Source organism: Rousettus aegyptiacus, unplaced genomic scaffold (assembly GCF_014176215.1).
Source record: "Rousettus aegyptiacus isolate mRouAeg1 unplaced genomic scaffold, mRouAeg1.p scaffold_m13_p_3, whole genome shotgun sequence".
NCBI classification, from domain to species: Eukaryota; Metazoa; Chordata; class Mammalia; order Chiroptera; family Pteropodidae; genus Rousettus; species Rousettus aegyptiacus.
Genome location: NW_023416306.1, coordinates 60,413,589 through 60,430,213, shown reverse-complemented (window position 1 = coordinate 60,430,213; position 16,625 = coordinate 60,413,589). Strand labels below are relative to the sequence as shown.

General features: G+C 32.8%; 1 protein-coding gene across 2 annotated transcripts in view; it reads right to left on the bottom strand.

Annotated features, from left to right (window-relative positions):
- Positions 1–16,625, bottom strand: part of DENND4C (DENN domain containing 4C) — an 87,488-nt gene that overhangs the window by 43,396 nt on the left and 27,467 nt on the right. For both annotated transcript variants that reach the window (XM_036218367.1, XM_036218366.1), the window contains exons 4-11: positions 16,353–16,422; positions 14,477–14,646; positions 10,673–10,911; positions 9,093–9,159; positions 7,960–8,018; positions 6,954–7,098; positions 4,111–4,286; positions 69–169 (exon numbers count right to left, since the gene is read on the bottom strand). In XM_036218367.1, coding sequence (XP_036074260.1) covers positions 69–169; positions 4,111–4,286; positions 6,954–7,098; positions 7,960–8,018; positions 9,093–9,159; positions 10,673–10,911; positions 14,477–14,646; positions 16,353–16,422 — 1,027 coding nt within the window. The remainder of the gene's footprint in view (positions 1–68; positions 170–4,110; positions 4,287–6,953; positions 7,099–7,959; positions 8,019–9,092; positions 9,160–10,672; positions 10,912–14,476; positions 14,647–16,352; positions 16,423–16,625) is intronic.

The window sequence follows — 16,625 nt, the reverse complement described above, 5'->3', positions numbered from 1 at the left end:
TTAAATTTAAGAAAAACTTTCTCATATACATTTTTTTATTAAAAATAGGCCTTCTTCCTCAAGTTTACCTGAAGATAGTTGGGGATACAATTTCTTCAAGGTACTAAGCAGATTTTTGCATGGCTTTTTGGGAAGCTGCTTCCAGTTCATGTTCTTCTTTTCATCAGATCTATTAAATAAAAACATAACTAATAAAATCTCTCATAATGTTTTTTACTTAAAACAAAATTTTTAAGTCAAACTAAAAAAGTAAATGGGAAGGATGTTTTTACTGAGGTTACAACAAATAATACAAACAGTCTGAATACATGATTTTCAAGTTCTCTTTTCATTTCAACCAACCTCAGTCAAATTTGGTCTTCTCATATTAACCCTCCAACAAAGATTTTTAATGTTGGAGTTATCAACACAACATTGAAGCCTTGCTTCAAAAATTACAGTTTAGCACTACAGTATTTTAAGTGTCAAACTTAATTGACCTGAGACTTCGATGTACCTATAAGAAGCAAATCTCAACAAATACCAGTCAGTGACATGCAGAGCAGGTTCTGACCATGATTCAACTGACTTAGCATTTAAGAAAAAAAAAAGAAATTTCTGGAAGTTCAAAAGAACACTTTTAAATAATGAATGAGTCAAATAAAGTATTTTAATAGAAATAAGAAACATTTAAAACTCTACAAAGATGAAAGCACTATATACCGACCATGGGCTGTGGCTAATGCTATATATCAGGCAAATATCATTCATGAACATTAATGCAAGCATCTTAAATTCTTCGAAAATTTAATTCACTAGGACATAAAAAAAAATGAGATGTTTATTTCAGCAATGTAAAGAATGTTTACAGCTAATTTACCCTAAAATGGGGCTAGCAAACCTTTTCTATATAGAGTCAGATAGTAAACAATTTATGCTTTGAGGACCATAGAGTCTCTGACACAACTACTCAAATGCGCCACTATAGCACGAATGCAGCCTTGAACCATATGTAAAGAAATGAGCATAGCTATGTTCCAAAAAAATTTTATTTAAAAAGTAGGCCTTCAGCTGGATGTCAATTCTTGCCTTACAGCAATAATCATAATTAATGATGACTGCTCAAAGCATTCTCTTTAAAATTAGGAAGAAGATATCAGCTATGACTATTCCCATTAGACTTTACAGTGGTAGGGTCTTAGCCAGAGAATTAAAAAATTTATAAATATACAAAGATTATAGATAATGTGATTGCTTATAGCCAGGAAGTTGAAGAGAATCTACAGACAAATTAAAATAAAAGAATTCAACTAAGTTGCTTGGCAGCAGACCACTACATAAAAATCAGTAACATTCCTATACCCCAGCAATTAACATGCAGAAAATGTAATTAAAATACCACTTACCATAGTGATAAAAATCATAAGGTACTTAAGAATAGGTACATCTAACAAAAGATGTGCATGGTCTCTTTTGAGAAAACTTCAAAGCTTGTTAAAAAAATTTTAAAAGATCTATGAAGTAAAATACCACATTCATGGGTAGGAAGACTTTATGTGAAAAAGATGTCATTTGTCCCCAAATTAATGTATAAATTAAACAGAATTCTAACCAAAATCACAACATAACTTTGTGTGGAACTTACACTGATATTAAAACTCATATGAAAAAGCAAAGGACAAAATATATCAAAGCAATTTTAAAGAACAAGGTTATATAGGGACTTGGCATCTCACATAGCATATTTAAAAAAATGTTATTAAGATATAGTTCACATACCATACAATTCACATATATTCACAGAGTTGTATAACCACCACCACAATCAATTTTAGAATATTTTCGTCACTTCAAAAAGAAACCCTGCATCCCCTAGGTTACTGACCCCCAAGTCCCCCATCTTCACATCCCAACCAACGACTATTCTATTTTCTGTCTATAAGTCTTTTAGCATGATGTTTTCAAGTTTCATCCATGTTGTACAGAACTTACTTTTAAAGTCATTAAGATATTGTTATATTGGCAAGAGGCTAAAACAGAGCAAAGGAACAGGATAAAACCAGATAGATATTCACACAAATATAGAAATTGATACGTAATGCTGTTGACACTGAAGATCAGTGGGGAAGAAATGAATTGACTAGTCAATAAAAAGTGCTATGTGACAATTTTTTATCCATATGAAAAAAATAAAATGGTAACTGTATGTCATATCATACACTAATATCAAGTTTAGTTGAATTAAAGAACTACATGAGAAAAGCAAGACCATACAACTTTAAGAATGTCCAAGACAGTATTTTATGACTTCAAGGCAGAGGATTTGATATACAAGAACTAAAAAAAGCAATCTATAAAGAGAAATTGATAAATCTGATCAATTAAAATAAGCTTCTGTTCATCAAAACAGGATAAATATAATGAAAAGACAAGTCAGTGTGGGATAAGTTATGTGCAGTGCATATAACAGACCAAGGATTAATTCTGGGTTTTGTAAAAGATAAAGACAACCCAATAGGAAAATTTACCCCTAAAATATAGAAAATCCAATTCACAGGAGAGGAAAACCAAAGGGCAAAGGGAAATTAAAATTAAAATGCCCCATTTGCAACTAATTAGGGATATGCTTCTGTGGAATTCTTGCCCCTGTACTACAGGAAATATACACAATAATGATTAGAGCAGCCTTGTTCGTAACTGCAAAAATCTAGGTACAATCTAAATATCCATCCACACTGATAAACACTGAAACTGAAGTAAAGCTACATGTATCAACATGGATGAACCTCGTAAAGATGACCAAATAAAAAAGCAAGTCACAGAAAACTATAAACATAAACATTTTTTTAAAGCATTCCAAATAAAACATCATTTAGAGTAATAGATGTTTCTAAAAATGAGTAGAAATAATAACACCAAATTCAAGATAACAGCTAACCAAGAGCAAGATATGTTGCACAGGACTATCCAGGGGTTTCAGATTTATTGAAAATATTCAATTTTTTAATCTGAGAGGTATTTACATGAATCTCTGTAATTCTTGGGTATCTAAAATACTTCATAATTTTTTAATTCAACTGAGCAAAGAATTCAAAGTTATTTTAGAAAACAATGTTTTGATCAACAGAAATTTTATAAAAGTAATAACTTCTGGGCAAAATTAAGAATCTCCATAATGTTATTTTATTCAGAATACTAAATAGTATGCCAGCAGTTCACTATTTTGAGGCTTTAAATAAATCTAAATATACACAATAGAGAGCTACCCCGATCACATAGTTTCAAAATACAATGATAGATCCGTTCCGAAATTATTTTTTTAAGTTATAGCAAATGTTTTCTTCCTTCCTTATTTCTTTGGTTTACCTCAGGAGGTTTTCCCAACCAACGCTATTGCTGTGACCATTTTAGTCACACCTTAAATTCTTACACTATTCATTTTCTGTCAATCACAAACTGTAAAGAATAAAAGTACTCCAGTACCTGGAAGTTGGCACCAACACTAGGAAATTTTCAATACTTACTAACCTTTCCCATTTCAGGGCCTGTGGGGAGTGTGGAGAAGTTTGTTCTTAAGCATCCATCAGAGCTGCTTCTTTTATTAATGGGGTGCACTACTCTCTGAACCATCGGTTACATGACTGCTGTACATATTTATCACCTCCAGTAAATGCAAACTATGACTAATTTTTAATATCAACTTCTCTGTAATAAAATAGATCCTTGTAAAATTTGAATCTTGACTAAGATATGATGTAATATTACCCTATATTGTGACTAAAGTCAAATAAGCAAACTCATTTTTTAAAAGCTTACACCTGGATTTTGAATTAAACCTAAAAAGTGTATCATTCCTTGAGCTCTGAAAGCAATGTTTAACTTTTTTAAAAAATCCATACTCTCTTTTGATAAACATAAATATCTCCTGCCTGCCACTAACATTAGCATACAAATACAAGTATACAAATCACACAGCTGTCCAGAATTCTGATACTTTGCCCTGGTTGAGATTCACAGATGAAGACTTATTAACAACTTTTTAAAATAGTGTATTTCTAGATGTTTCAAGAAGCTATAACTACATGTGAGGAAAAAAAAAAATGAGACATAATATAAAAAGAATCAACTTACACATATAACATGTTTGTATCCAAGTCAATGCAAACGACATCTTGTGGTGGGTCATGAAGATCAAAATACCTTGAGTCAACTCCAACTATAAATGGTAAAGGTGCACTAAGCACTCCCGCCAGTGAGAGCGGACAGAGCGGGATATATGGGCACTGCCACTGAAATGGAAAGACCATCTGGGAAAAAAGTTTTTAACAATTAGCCAAATTTGAAATTTGCAATAAGTTTATGTAATTAACTAATATTACTAAAAGGGACCATTAAGAAGCAGTTAGGTCTAGTTTTTTCTTTTTCCTTACTTTATCTGTCATTTCAAAAACTAGATGACTATGAAATATTACCAAGCAATACTATGAACCAATGTAATTAAAATCTTTAAACATGACAATGATCACAAGCATAGAAAAAATGCTAACAGCTCTTTGCATGCTAATTTTTCTAATGCCTATATAAAACCCACATTGTGTTATGGAAAAAGTCAAAGCGAAGGAATTACCTAAAAAGTTATAAAACGAACTCATGATCTTTACCTCTTACACATTTTACTCATCTATTCTCAAAATAACCTCTGACTAAAACCCAACCGAGAACATCAAAGAATCAAAAATTTTAAATGATTCTCTTGGAAATGGTTATTGTCAATTAAAAATGTCAACAAAAAAAATTTCCTAAACACTCAAAACATAAAATGGTCCAACTTCAGTGAAGTTTGCACCTTAAAAATACTAATCAATATAAAACATACCTCAAGAATCTTTACCAGCTTTCCTTCACAAAGCTCTATCATAATTATAACACATATGCTTGTTTAAAAAAAAAAAAAAAGATAAGGTTAACTAAAATATCCAGATTAAAATTTTAATATTAGCTAATATTAAAATTGTAATCACTTAGGATAAAATTTTTCCTCTACTATAAAATCATTGCTGTCTTTCAAAGTCTAGTCCGCTTCCTTTCCTATCTATCATCACTCGACCCAAAGAAATACCTATAGCATTTACTGCCTCTGCCTGTTATTCCAGTTGGTCACTCAAAACTGAGATTTTATCTTCAATCATTTATTCACTCATCAAATATCTGACCACTTAATATTTGCCAAGTACTATTCTAGATGATGGAGCATAACAGTGAATAAAACAAAGATCCTTGCCCTCATGAGACTTACAGCCTAGCATAAGAATCAGTAAACTTTTTCCATAAAAGATATGAAATGCTGGAAGACTCGCAAGCCTTACTGTTTCTGTCACTTAACTGTCTTCATGCATGAAAGCAATCATAGGTAATATGCAAATAAATGGACTATGTTCTCGTAAAACTTTACAAAAGCAAGTGGAGGGTAGGATCTGACTTGCAGGCCATAGTTTGCCAATACCTAGTCTAGCAGAAAGAGACAGAAAAAAAAAAAAAAAAGCAAGACTATTAAGTTTTTACCATGTCAGTAACTGCTAAGAGCTACAGAAAAGTGAAAAAAAATAAAGCTACGTGAAGACGATTAGAATTTAGAAGAGGAGAGAGGTGAAGCGGGTTGTATTTTTAAATAGACTAAGCAGGGTAGAACTCATTAAGAAAGTGACAACTGAACTGAAACCTGATGAAGATGAGGGATTTTGCCAAGGGGATATCTAGAAGTGTGCGTCAAAGAGAACAGCTGGCGCAAAGGTCTTAAGATATGGAGCCTGCGTAAAATGTTTCAGGGGTAGCAAGGAGTCCAGTGTGGCTACAGCAGAGTGAGCAAGGGAGAGAGTAGTAGAAAATGAGGTCGGAGAGCAAAGAGACAGAGCCACATGCACAGGACCTTGCAAGGACTTGATTTCCTTCAGTGAAAAACAACCATCTTCCACTCAACAAAAGGCACGTGTGCAACTATGTCAGAAATCTTAGAACAAAACCATCCAACAGCAAAATATGACATCCTTGTCTTCAAGTTTTGCTATGGGGCTCCATTAATTCTTTGATATTCAAATTATTCTTCTTTGGAAGAATTTATCCTGTCACCATTCAATTTTCTTTAAAGTGCCTAACTGCTAAATCCTCATTTATCAGTGGTTTTGCATGCAATTCGGACAGCTCTCTAACATCATTTACATAAATTCCAAGCAATCTTGCATTTATTATAAAATTTCTAACTTCATGTTGCAACTTCTCCACTTGTTCTTGCACTATATTGCTTAAATCAATCAAGACACTATGCCACAAAGATTCTGACAAAGGGGAATGGATAAGCACTGTTTTATAGGAAGGAATATTTTCTAAAACTGGTCAGTTCATTAACAAATACTTTCATGTTATGACGACTTTTGCTTTCACAGGCAACCGTAAAGGCTTGGAAAATTTATAATGAGGTTCTTTGCCGCCCATAAACCATCTCACATTATTATTATTTTCAGTCCTAAAATCATTTCTATGACGAGATTAAGTATTTATTTAGTGCTTATTCCATGCTATGTAAACATTTGTACATTATACTATTTCATGATCACTTAGAATTTCCTTGACGTTACTGACTCACAATGATTAAAAGTTAAAACTGAGAAAAGGAATTGTGTAATTTAATTCCATTAATTTTAGAGAAGCTAATAACTGGCCAGGGTCTCTCTTTAATACAATAAGTTTCATTCACAAGTTTTATTATAATGTTATCATGTAGAATCTCTGAAAAATTCTAAAATATAAAAAATTAGAAACTGAAATTTTTTCTCAAATAAAGTTTCTCTTTGCCACCATATTATTTTTATGTTAAATTTTTACTGGTAATTTCAAAGTTGATTTCATTGAAGGAAATTTCCCTTTGGAGTAAAAATTCTGTCAGTAATTCTGTACTAAAAGGAAAATTCTATACTTACAGCTACAACAGCTTCAGCTACTCCAGTCAACACGGCTGGCCTGAGAGAATGCAGCAGAATTTTACTCTCAAGTAAAACAAAGAGCAGCAGTGTTGCACAATTCTCAGGACCCAGATTCATTAACAAGGTGCTAAAGTTGGCTCCACTAGAAAAAGAGAAAAATATGATTATGAACTTTTTTGCTAAAATGTTAAATTTGCTTATCAAATTACTGCCTAGATGTTAACAGACGGAGAACCTAGTGTTAATTTCAAGCCCTGATTAAGTTATCACTGAAAAGTAGCAAATCTAATGAGATAATCTAACAGAATGATTCAAACTCATCTTTTGGTAACAAAGGGGTGTTTATCAGGAAAGAGTTTCCTGAAGATCAACGGTATGAACACAGCTCAAAAGAAAGAGGGTAGGAGTTAAGGGAGCAGAGGGCACAACACATACAAAGGCTTGTCAGGTTTAAGAACTTGAAATAAACTTATTGCAACTAAAGCATAGCAAGGAAGGGGGTGAAAATAGCAAGAGATTATGCCAAAATAGAAACGACACAATTATATTTCCATTCTCAGAAGGACGCACTGGCTAGGATATGAATAAAAAACTGAAGGAAGACAAGAGCAAAAGGCTACCAATTAAGAGGTACTTTAAGTAGTCTAGGTGAGATCATGCGAGCCTGGACTAGTGATGCAAATGAAGAAAAGCTAATAGATTCAAGACATTTTAGGAAGTTAAGATCAGTTCACCTTGAACATTTAGTTGTAAATAGGATATGGGGAGGGGAGATGAGAGGAAAAGGAAGGTGTTCCCTATATTAATCTTGCTACTCTCTTAAGTATTCCATTTTTAAAATGGTTCCACCAACCACCCAGCTATCAAAGTTAGAAACATAAAGGCTATCCCTTACATAGCTTGTAAAATAGCATTTTCTTATCCTAACCTTTAAAATGTTTTAAAGCTTTCTGCTCCAAGTGAATAACTATATATATATATCCTTTTAGATACCATTATTTACCTTAGTGGTAAAGGTGTGGAAACTGGCTGTGATAACATTAATGCATCATGGGCTGATAGCTTAAAAAAAAAAAAAAAAAAAAAAGGTAAATTAACCAAGCTAATTTTGAAGCCTAAATATTTAGTTCAAGGGTAAAATGGAAAATACGTTAACGTACGAACTAACTGACAGCTTTAGAAACATGTACTAAGATATAAAACAATTGATATTTACTCGGAGATACCATATTAGTTCTTTTTAATTAAATTGTTAGTTAAACTGAATCCTGATTCAGTTAACTGATTAAAATACAGGTTGGAATGACTGCTTTTTAAAGGCCTCAAATTTATTTACTCTACACTCTGGTAGGTACTTGGAAGTTACTTAATATATATTAATATTTGTTGAAGTGAAGTACATTCAATATTAACAATATCTGACTTAACACATATAATGTTGATAATATCTTAGAAAAAAATTTTAAACTGCTTGCCTCTATAGATTGGTACTACTCAAAGCACCAGTATGCAAAGTGTTATTGGTCCAGGAAGAGATAGTATATAAATGGAGAGCAAGCCATTCAGAAACTTTTATGGCAAGATGACACTTCTTGCACATCTGAGTGTGCAATTGGTGAATTCATGTATTTGGACGAGGGACAGACCTGTTCATGTCTATACAGATCTCACATGGTAAGTTGCATAGGTTTCATTCTGTATACCTAGGTCTGCCACTATTTGGAAATAAAAAGAAACTAGAACCTTTTAAGATAGGTAGTTTTGAAGAGTACTATTACAGACTATTTCATTTTTGCCCTCCAACCATAATTCGTTTCATACTTAGTATTTATTAGTCACTCCAATATTAAAAACATGCCCATATTCTGGATTTTAAGTTATTAAAATCAGCTATATAGAGGCCATGCATAAACCAACATTGATGTCATGAACCAAGCATTATAATTACTCCAATTCTGTACAACCAAAATTCAAAAAACTAGTACAAAATGATGCTCACTAAAGATATAAAATATAATTCAAGGACTTTATAAATGCATATTGCTCCACCTCAAACTCAAAGAGCCAAAGAATCTACTCTGCAATGAATATAATGAACATATGCAGGGCTCCCCTCAAGTAAACTCTTTTGATTACCTGTACAAGGATTCTTGGTCTTTGTGCTGAAGGAAAAGGGATGTTATGCATAAAATATGAAATGTGCCTGGAAAAAAATTTGAAATAAAGATAATTACTTTTCTAAAATGTTTCAAATATTTTTAATAAGTCTTAAATATTGTATCATCCCAATTTGATGAAGCCACTTAGCTGAAACTTCTGCTAAATAAGTTTACTCAGTGAAAGTAAATGTACTCATCCTACTAAACTTCTGAAATGCACAATGTATTTCCTATTTAAAAGTCCATATTACTTTTTAAATTTTAACATTTTATTTTTTTATCTTCCCTCTCCCCCTAAAAGTTCATATTAATATACCCTATTATCACCAGAAAAATATAAGTAACATAAAAATGGTTTTCATGAAAGAAGCTAATTTTTATTGCCTTGGTTATCATGAATTATATGAATTTAACTAATTCTTTTACTATAACCTGGGGCAAACTACTTACCCTCTCTCTTTCTCTACCTATAAATAATACTCCTTAAATTTCTCCAAATTTTGGCTCTCAGAAGCCACTAACATGCAAAGTATTACTTCAACCAAGGGGGAAAAAAATCACATGCACCGAGTTTATTTTCACAAACTATTCATAAACTCATTTTTTCAAACGGTTGTTAGCTAGTTTGCTGTGAACATTAAATTTTACTTCAAACAATTCTGAGTTAATCTGACAGATGAAAGTTAAATCTGGAATTATGAACATTAGATGGGCATTCCAGGAATACAACATTAAAGTAGAAACCATATTTCCATATCAAGTTGTGATAAGTTTATGCACAGTACTTTACTATTTTTTAAAGTCAATTTTGAAAAGCATTATTTTTAAATCTATGGATAATGACCTCCAAATTATCCACTGCTATCATGTGGGAGTTTTCAAATTGTAAGAAAAATCTATATTTATGCATATATTTCTACAAAACTCCTGACATTTATTGGTTGTTAGCAGAGTAGATAAATTATTTACTATATAAACAATAGCCAATGTGCCACTAGCAGTCAGAAAAGATATGGCTTTAAAAAAGCAGAAGCTCCATATATTTTTCCTGCTTACAAAGGATTTCCGTGACAAAGGGAATTATAAATCGAAGGGAAAACATGTAGAATTCGATTAATGCTAAAACCAAAACCTCACTTTTAACACCGATTAACTCAACTTCATTAATTTCTAGATCAGTTTAGCGATGTTGTATAGTTAGAACTTGGAAAGGCCATTTGTACGGTTGGGTGAGTGAGTGTGTGTGTATATGTGTAGCAGTAACTATTTTTCTCTTGGTTATTAGATAATAGGAAGAACACATGCACAATACGACATATATGAGTTCCTTCCTAACCTGAATTCTCAAAAGACTATAACTGGGTCATCCTCAACACCACTCCTCAATTTTAAATTCATAGTCATTTATTCCAGTGAAGAAGGGAGCAAGTAAAAAGTAGGATGACTGTGACTCTCCTAACTTTGCTGCTTACAGTCAGGTAAATGATGAAATGTGTATATATGCATACATATACACCCAGTTTTCCCACCAGATATCTCTTTAATCATCATACATACTTTTCAATGGGAAGAGGATGTGGTCCAGACACAGAAAGTTTGTAGATAAACATGAGAAATTTTCTAAAAGCTTCAAAAAAAGGCCAGTGTGACAGTAAACAAATGCATTTGTTTGAATTAATGGATTTGGAGACCATTTTTCTTTCCACAGGTGTCAACAGGCCCAGTTGCATAAGCTGTTTCTCTGTCAGAAGTTCCCAAGAGTAAGGCTCATAAAACTGGATGGCAGCTCCATATACCTACAGAGCAAGAGAATTCCATTATTAAGACTTCAGGTTTTTTAAAAAATTAATTTTTCTTATTGCACACAACATTTGCTTAGAATGCATATGACAGATAAATGGTAAGAAAAATCTCGACATTGCTAAAGTGAATGTAAAATGATGCAGCTGCAATGGAAAACAGTTTAGCAGCTGCACCAAAAGCTAAACAAGGAATTATATCATATGATACAGCAATTCCACTCCTAGGTGTACAGGTATTTCCTGCTTTTTGAAAGTTCACATTATGCCGCTTTGCTTTAATGAAAGACCTACATTAGCACCTAATGGAAATAAATCCAAAGGGGATTTTCATTTATGAAAAAAAGGCAAAAAGCAAAAACAGCACTGAGCATTTGTTTTACAGTGAGCTCTTATGGAGACAGCGTGCACCTCAGTAGCAGGAGTGGCCTTCCCTGGGAACCACACTCAGCATCTCAGCACCAAGCCACCGGAACCCTGAATTGTTTCTGTGAGCATCTGTGCCTTATCGTGATTTATTTTGTGCTGTGAGCAAGATGTGTCCTAAGGCAGTGGTCCCTAACATTTTTTGGCACCAAGGACTTGGTGCTCCTATGAGAATTTAATGTCTGATGATCTGAGGTAGAGCTGAGGCAGTGATGCTGGCGCGCTGGGGAGTGGCTGCAAATACAGATGAAGCTTTGCTCCTTCCCTTGCCGCCTACCTCCTGTTGTGCAGCCTAGTTCCTAACAGGCCACAGACCAGTACTGGTGTGCAGCCCTGCCCAGGGGGTTTGGGGACCCCTGCCTAAGGGTTAGAAAACCCTAAGAAAGTTTGTAAGGAAGTTACACTTGGCATAAAATTTCATGTAATTAAGCATTTTGATTGTGAACTAAATAAAGCTTCGTGTTGAACTTGCCTGGTCCACCATCTGTACTATTCACATGTGAAAACTGCTAAAGTTACTATTGGTTCTGCTAGTAGCAAAGTGGAATCCTTTAGTTCGCATCCAGTAATGGATAAAATGGAAATTCCATTGCTTGAATAGATTGATGGGTGTATAAAACATGGTAGGTATTTATCATATCATTCCTGCTTTTACTGTATTTTAGTGTTATTTTAGGTTTTATGTGTTATTTGGAATGGTTTGGCACGTGATTTTGAGGATCTGGGAATGGTCAAAAATTTTTCTATATAAATTAATAGTAATTGTTTCTTTGCTTTGCTCCATTTTGGCTTGCAAAAGATTTCATAGGAATGCTCTACTTTCAGAGAGTAGGGGAAACCTGTATACCCAAAAGAATTCAAAACAGCAACTCAAATGTATAGCTGTATACCAATGTTCATAGCAGCATTATTCACAATAGCCAAAAGGCAGAACCAGAATGTCTACCAACAGATGAATGGATAAACAAAATGTGGTATATATGTATAATAGAATATTATTCATCCTTAAAAATGAAATTCTGATAGATACTGCAACATGGATAAACCATGAAAACATTTTGCTAAGTGAAAGAAGCTAGACACCAAAGGACAAATATTACACTATTCCACTTATATGAGTTACCTAAAATAGGCAGATTCATGGACACAAAAAATAGAATATGGGTTATCCGGGACTTGGGACGGGATGAGGGAAGCTTCTGTTTAGAGTGATGAAAAGTTCTCAAAATAGATAGTAATACTTATATAAATCTTACAACGATTAGTAATTATAGATGATCCTTGTCTTTACAGATACAACACTCTCAGATACAATTACTTCAAAGTGATCTCAGAGGTTTTTAACAAGCAATATAACAAAAGCATTTCAATGAGGCTTTATTGTTCTCTACTGGTCAAACTTGGTAACTCAAGTGTTTGAAGACCTTAAATTTTTCATTCGTTTGTTTTCAATGAGAGAATCTGTAAATTATTAAGCTAAAGAGTTAGCTTAGCTGTAAGCAATCCAGTTAATATAGTTGGCCTTCACTCAGTATCCTACTATGTTCCAGATACTGTGCTCGATCTTAACCTTCACTATCTTTAATAACAATTGTTGTAAACTTGTAACTAAGTGGCCATATAACGAGGCCACAGATATATTTTGTTTGAGCCATGAGAGTCGGCTTTGGTTATAATTTTCAATAAAATTGCCTACTTTCTCAAATTTCCTAAGAAATTTTTCCATTTTAAAGTTCCACTATATCTTAGTTTTATTTACTTTTTTATTTCCTAACATTATTTATTTTAAATTATCATGCTACACCATTATTACTGCTTTACACATGTTTTCATTTTTTGGCTATTACAAATAAAGCATATACATGTCTTTAAAGGACATATACACTCATACTCCTTGGGATATGCTCAGGAGTATAACTGCTGGGTCAGTTATAAGCATTCTGCTCCTTTTCCTTGCTGATAATATAGAAATTCTATGTTTATTTTGGATACAAGACCCATCTTGAATATATATATCACATTATTTTCTCTCAGCCTGTGGCCTGCTTTTTCATCTTCTTATTAGTACCTTTGAATGAACAGATGTTCTTAACTACAATGAGGTCCTATTATTCAACTTTTTTTACAGCTCGTGCTTTCTGTATGCCACTAAACTATCTTTGCTTACTCTCACCCCATTTTAATATATTATTTGTCTTCTGACCCTCACTGTTGTTGCTGAGAAACGAGCCAATCTAATAGTTGTTTTTTGAAAGTAAATGTCTATTTCTGTTGTTGTCTTTAGTGTTCCACAGTTTCACTATAATATGAAAAGAGGTGATTTTGTATTTTTTTTTCTTATTGAGGGTTCAGGGTATCTTTACTCTGAAGACTCAATTTTTCATCAACTCTGGAAAACTCTCCACCATTAGCTCTTCATATGCTGCCTCTCCCTTTTCTAGTCTCTCCTTCACAAAATATCTATTGGTCCTTCTGAAACTATCCTGTACATATTTAAACTTCTTTTATGTTTTACATTTTTCTGGCCTACATTTAAAGTGACCTATCTTCCACTTTATTAATTCTCCCTTCATGTATGTCTTATCTGTTTAAACCACTGAATTTTTAATTTTAAAGACCATATTTTTCATTTCCAGACACTTCATTCTTTTTCCAATCTATGCATTTTTCAAAATATCCTGTTCTTTCTTGATGTGCTGAGCCCCTCTATTAGGTCTTAAATCATTATGATCAGATATCTGTTTTATAATATCCTTCATATTGTCCTTCTTTCAATATCCTGAGGGTCTAATCCAGCTTTGTATTGTGTCTTGTTGATCCTGCCTATGGTAACTATGTTTTCTAACTTTTACTATAATCTCATCTTGAGGTCTGGGTTCTGGGGGTGTCTCTCCAGAAAACTTTATAGTTGCTTCTTTAGAAGCTCCAGGGGTATAAGCATTCTGATAGCAATTTTCATGTTGTCTTTTCACCTTGGGCATTATAGTACAAATTCAAACCAAAATGTATTGTGTCCAAATAACCCTAACATTCAAATAAAACTTAATAATAATCAATTTATTATTAATCATAATAACAATTTTATAGGATTAAATCATAGACAAACTAGATTACATAAAAGAGAAAAAAAATACACCTTCTCAGCAGAAGAACCTGTCAGGACAAAAGTTGAAAAAACTGGAAGTGGGTACTTGGTTTGGGGATCCCAACATTCAATAGTAGCTCCCATAGGAAGGCAGAAGAGAGGTACACATTCTGAGAGTGGAAATGACTCATAGTCATCTTCTGGATATCTAAAAATTAAACCTTTTGGAGAAAGGAGACAATAATAAAATTTTCTAAATACTTTTCCATAAATTATATGTGATACATTATTAGGATATTTTAATAGCAAATTTCATGGAAATATTTATGTATAAAATTTCAAAATCAATTTTTCTCTTGCTGTATGAGAAATTAAAATAAATTACAAATTTACCCTTTATTTTTTGTAACCTATGAACTTTCAGTTCATTGTAACATTAAAATATATTAAATATACTGGTTCACTGACCTTAATGTACTTTCTTCTACATACTTCCAACATCTTACAGAGAATAGTTAAGAAACACGGAGGAAAATTTACCAACTATTTCAGTTAGTCTTTTGTAAAAAATTCAGAAAAGGGATAAATGTTATGAAATAATGCCAAGGAAATAAATATCGAAGCCCCTAAACTCAACTTAAGAGAGAAGAAATGTAAAAAGCATGCAACATAAAAAGTAAACGAGAGAGAAACTTTTTGAGTACAGTGTGTGTGAGACCAGGAAGAAGGAGCAGGGGGCACCCTGAGAAACATAACGAAGCCCCTTCGGAATAAAGTAATTACATGGCATTAGTTTATTAGCCTCTGATGGCTCTAATTAGCAGACCACATCTAAGATAAACACTCGAAAATCAGTAGATTTCTGAGTCCAAATTCAGTCTCTAAAACTCTGTATTCTAAAACATGTGTCTTATATCAAATACCTTAATACTTTCACAAAGCATGTTTCTATAGGTTTTCTTTAAAGTGACACTTCTTCCCACCAAAATATATATATATCTTTTTAGGAAATCACATACAATCAATACATTACAGCAATATTAAGAGTGTAACATTTTTAAATGATACTAAATTTATAATTATTAGTAGCTGCCTTTACTTTTATATTATAAATTAAATGGTTTGATTCATTAGTATGAATGTCTTCATGAGCACAATCAAGATTTTTCAGATATAAATTTGCCTAAGTTCTCTGAAGTAAAACTATTCAAAAAATGTGCATGATCAAAAAGTATCTGACACTGCCTGTTTTCACAAAACAGTATTCCAGTATTTATTTCTCTTCTATTTACAACTGGACCATACCTGTATTTTCAGTTTTTATCCCACCATACCAGTGGGATGAAGAGGTCACACTTAAATCTTTACAGCCCTTGACACTTTACTGTGCAGTAAGAATGTGGCGATAGATTTCTCAAACACGTCATGGCAGAAAAGTTTCTCAGGCCCTCCTCTCCTCCATATAGCTGATTCTTTGCAACATGGGAGAAAGGAAGCAAGTCCACCTTTCATGGCAAGTGACATGTGGTTTCAAATCAGACACACAGAAATAAGAGAAGGAAATATAAGAAGTAAAGATGCAGATTGACACCTTTCAGATTGCCAAAATATAAAAGGTCAGAGAGTAAGCAGTTTTCCACTGAACTATTAAATCTATTAGTGTGAACTAAAAGCTTGAATGTTTATTCCACAAATGCTTGCTTGGACTGAAAGTTCTGATTTAATTAACATTTTGGGGGAGGGGTAATTAATATATCTTGTAGTATGTAATGTATTTTAAAAAACATGTTTTTACATGCTAAAATTATAGATAATTCAATTTATGAATAAATCGCTTCCACAAACTACACAGGGACGCATACACTGCCTCTTCTAATCAAATTTTAATGTGCAACAAAAGCTACATAATTTTTTAAAATTTACTTACCAGCTTTATATGCTATTGAATTAGAAGCAGGCACAGATTTCTTATAACATAGAAAGACACTGGAACCCCACTGTAAAATATAAATTAGATTTTAAAAAGACAAATGATTAAAAAAGAAATTCCTTTTGTTGACTATTTTCTAAAAATTCTGATTATTCAGGGAATTCTATTTAAAACATGTTTATCAAATAGACTATATTGAATAAAGTACAGCAAAACATGAAGTTGAGACTATTAAAAGAGTAAAAAAACCATTGCCACAAATACTGAACT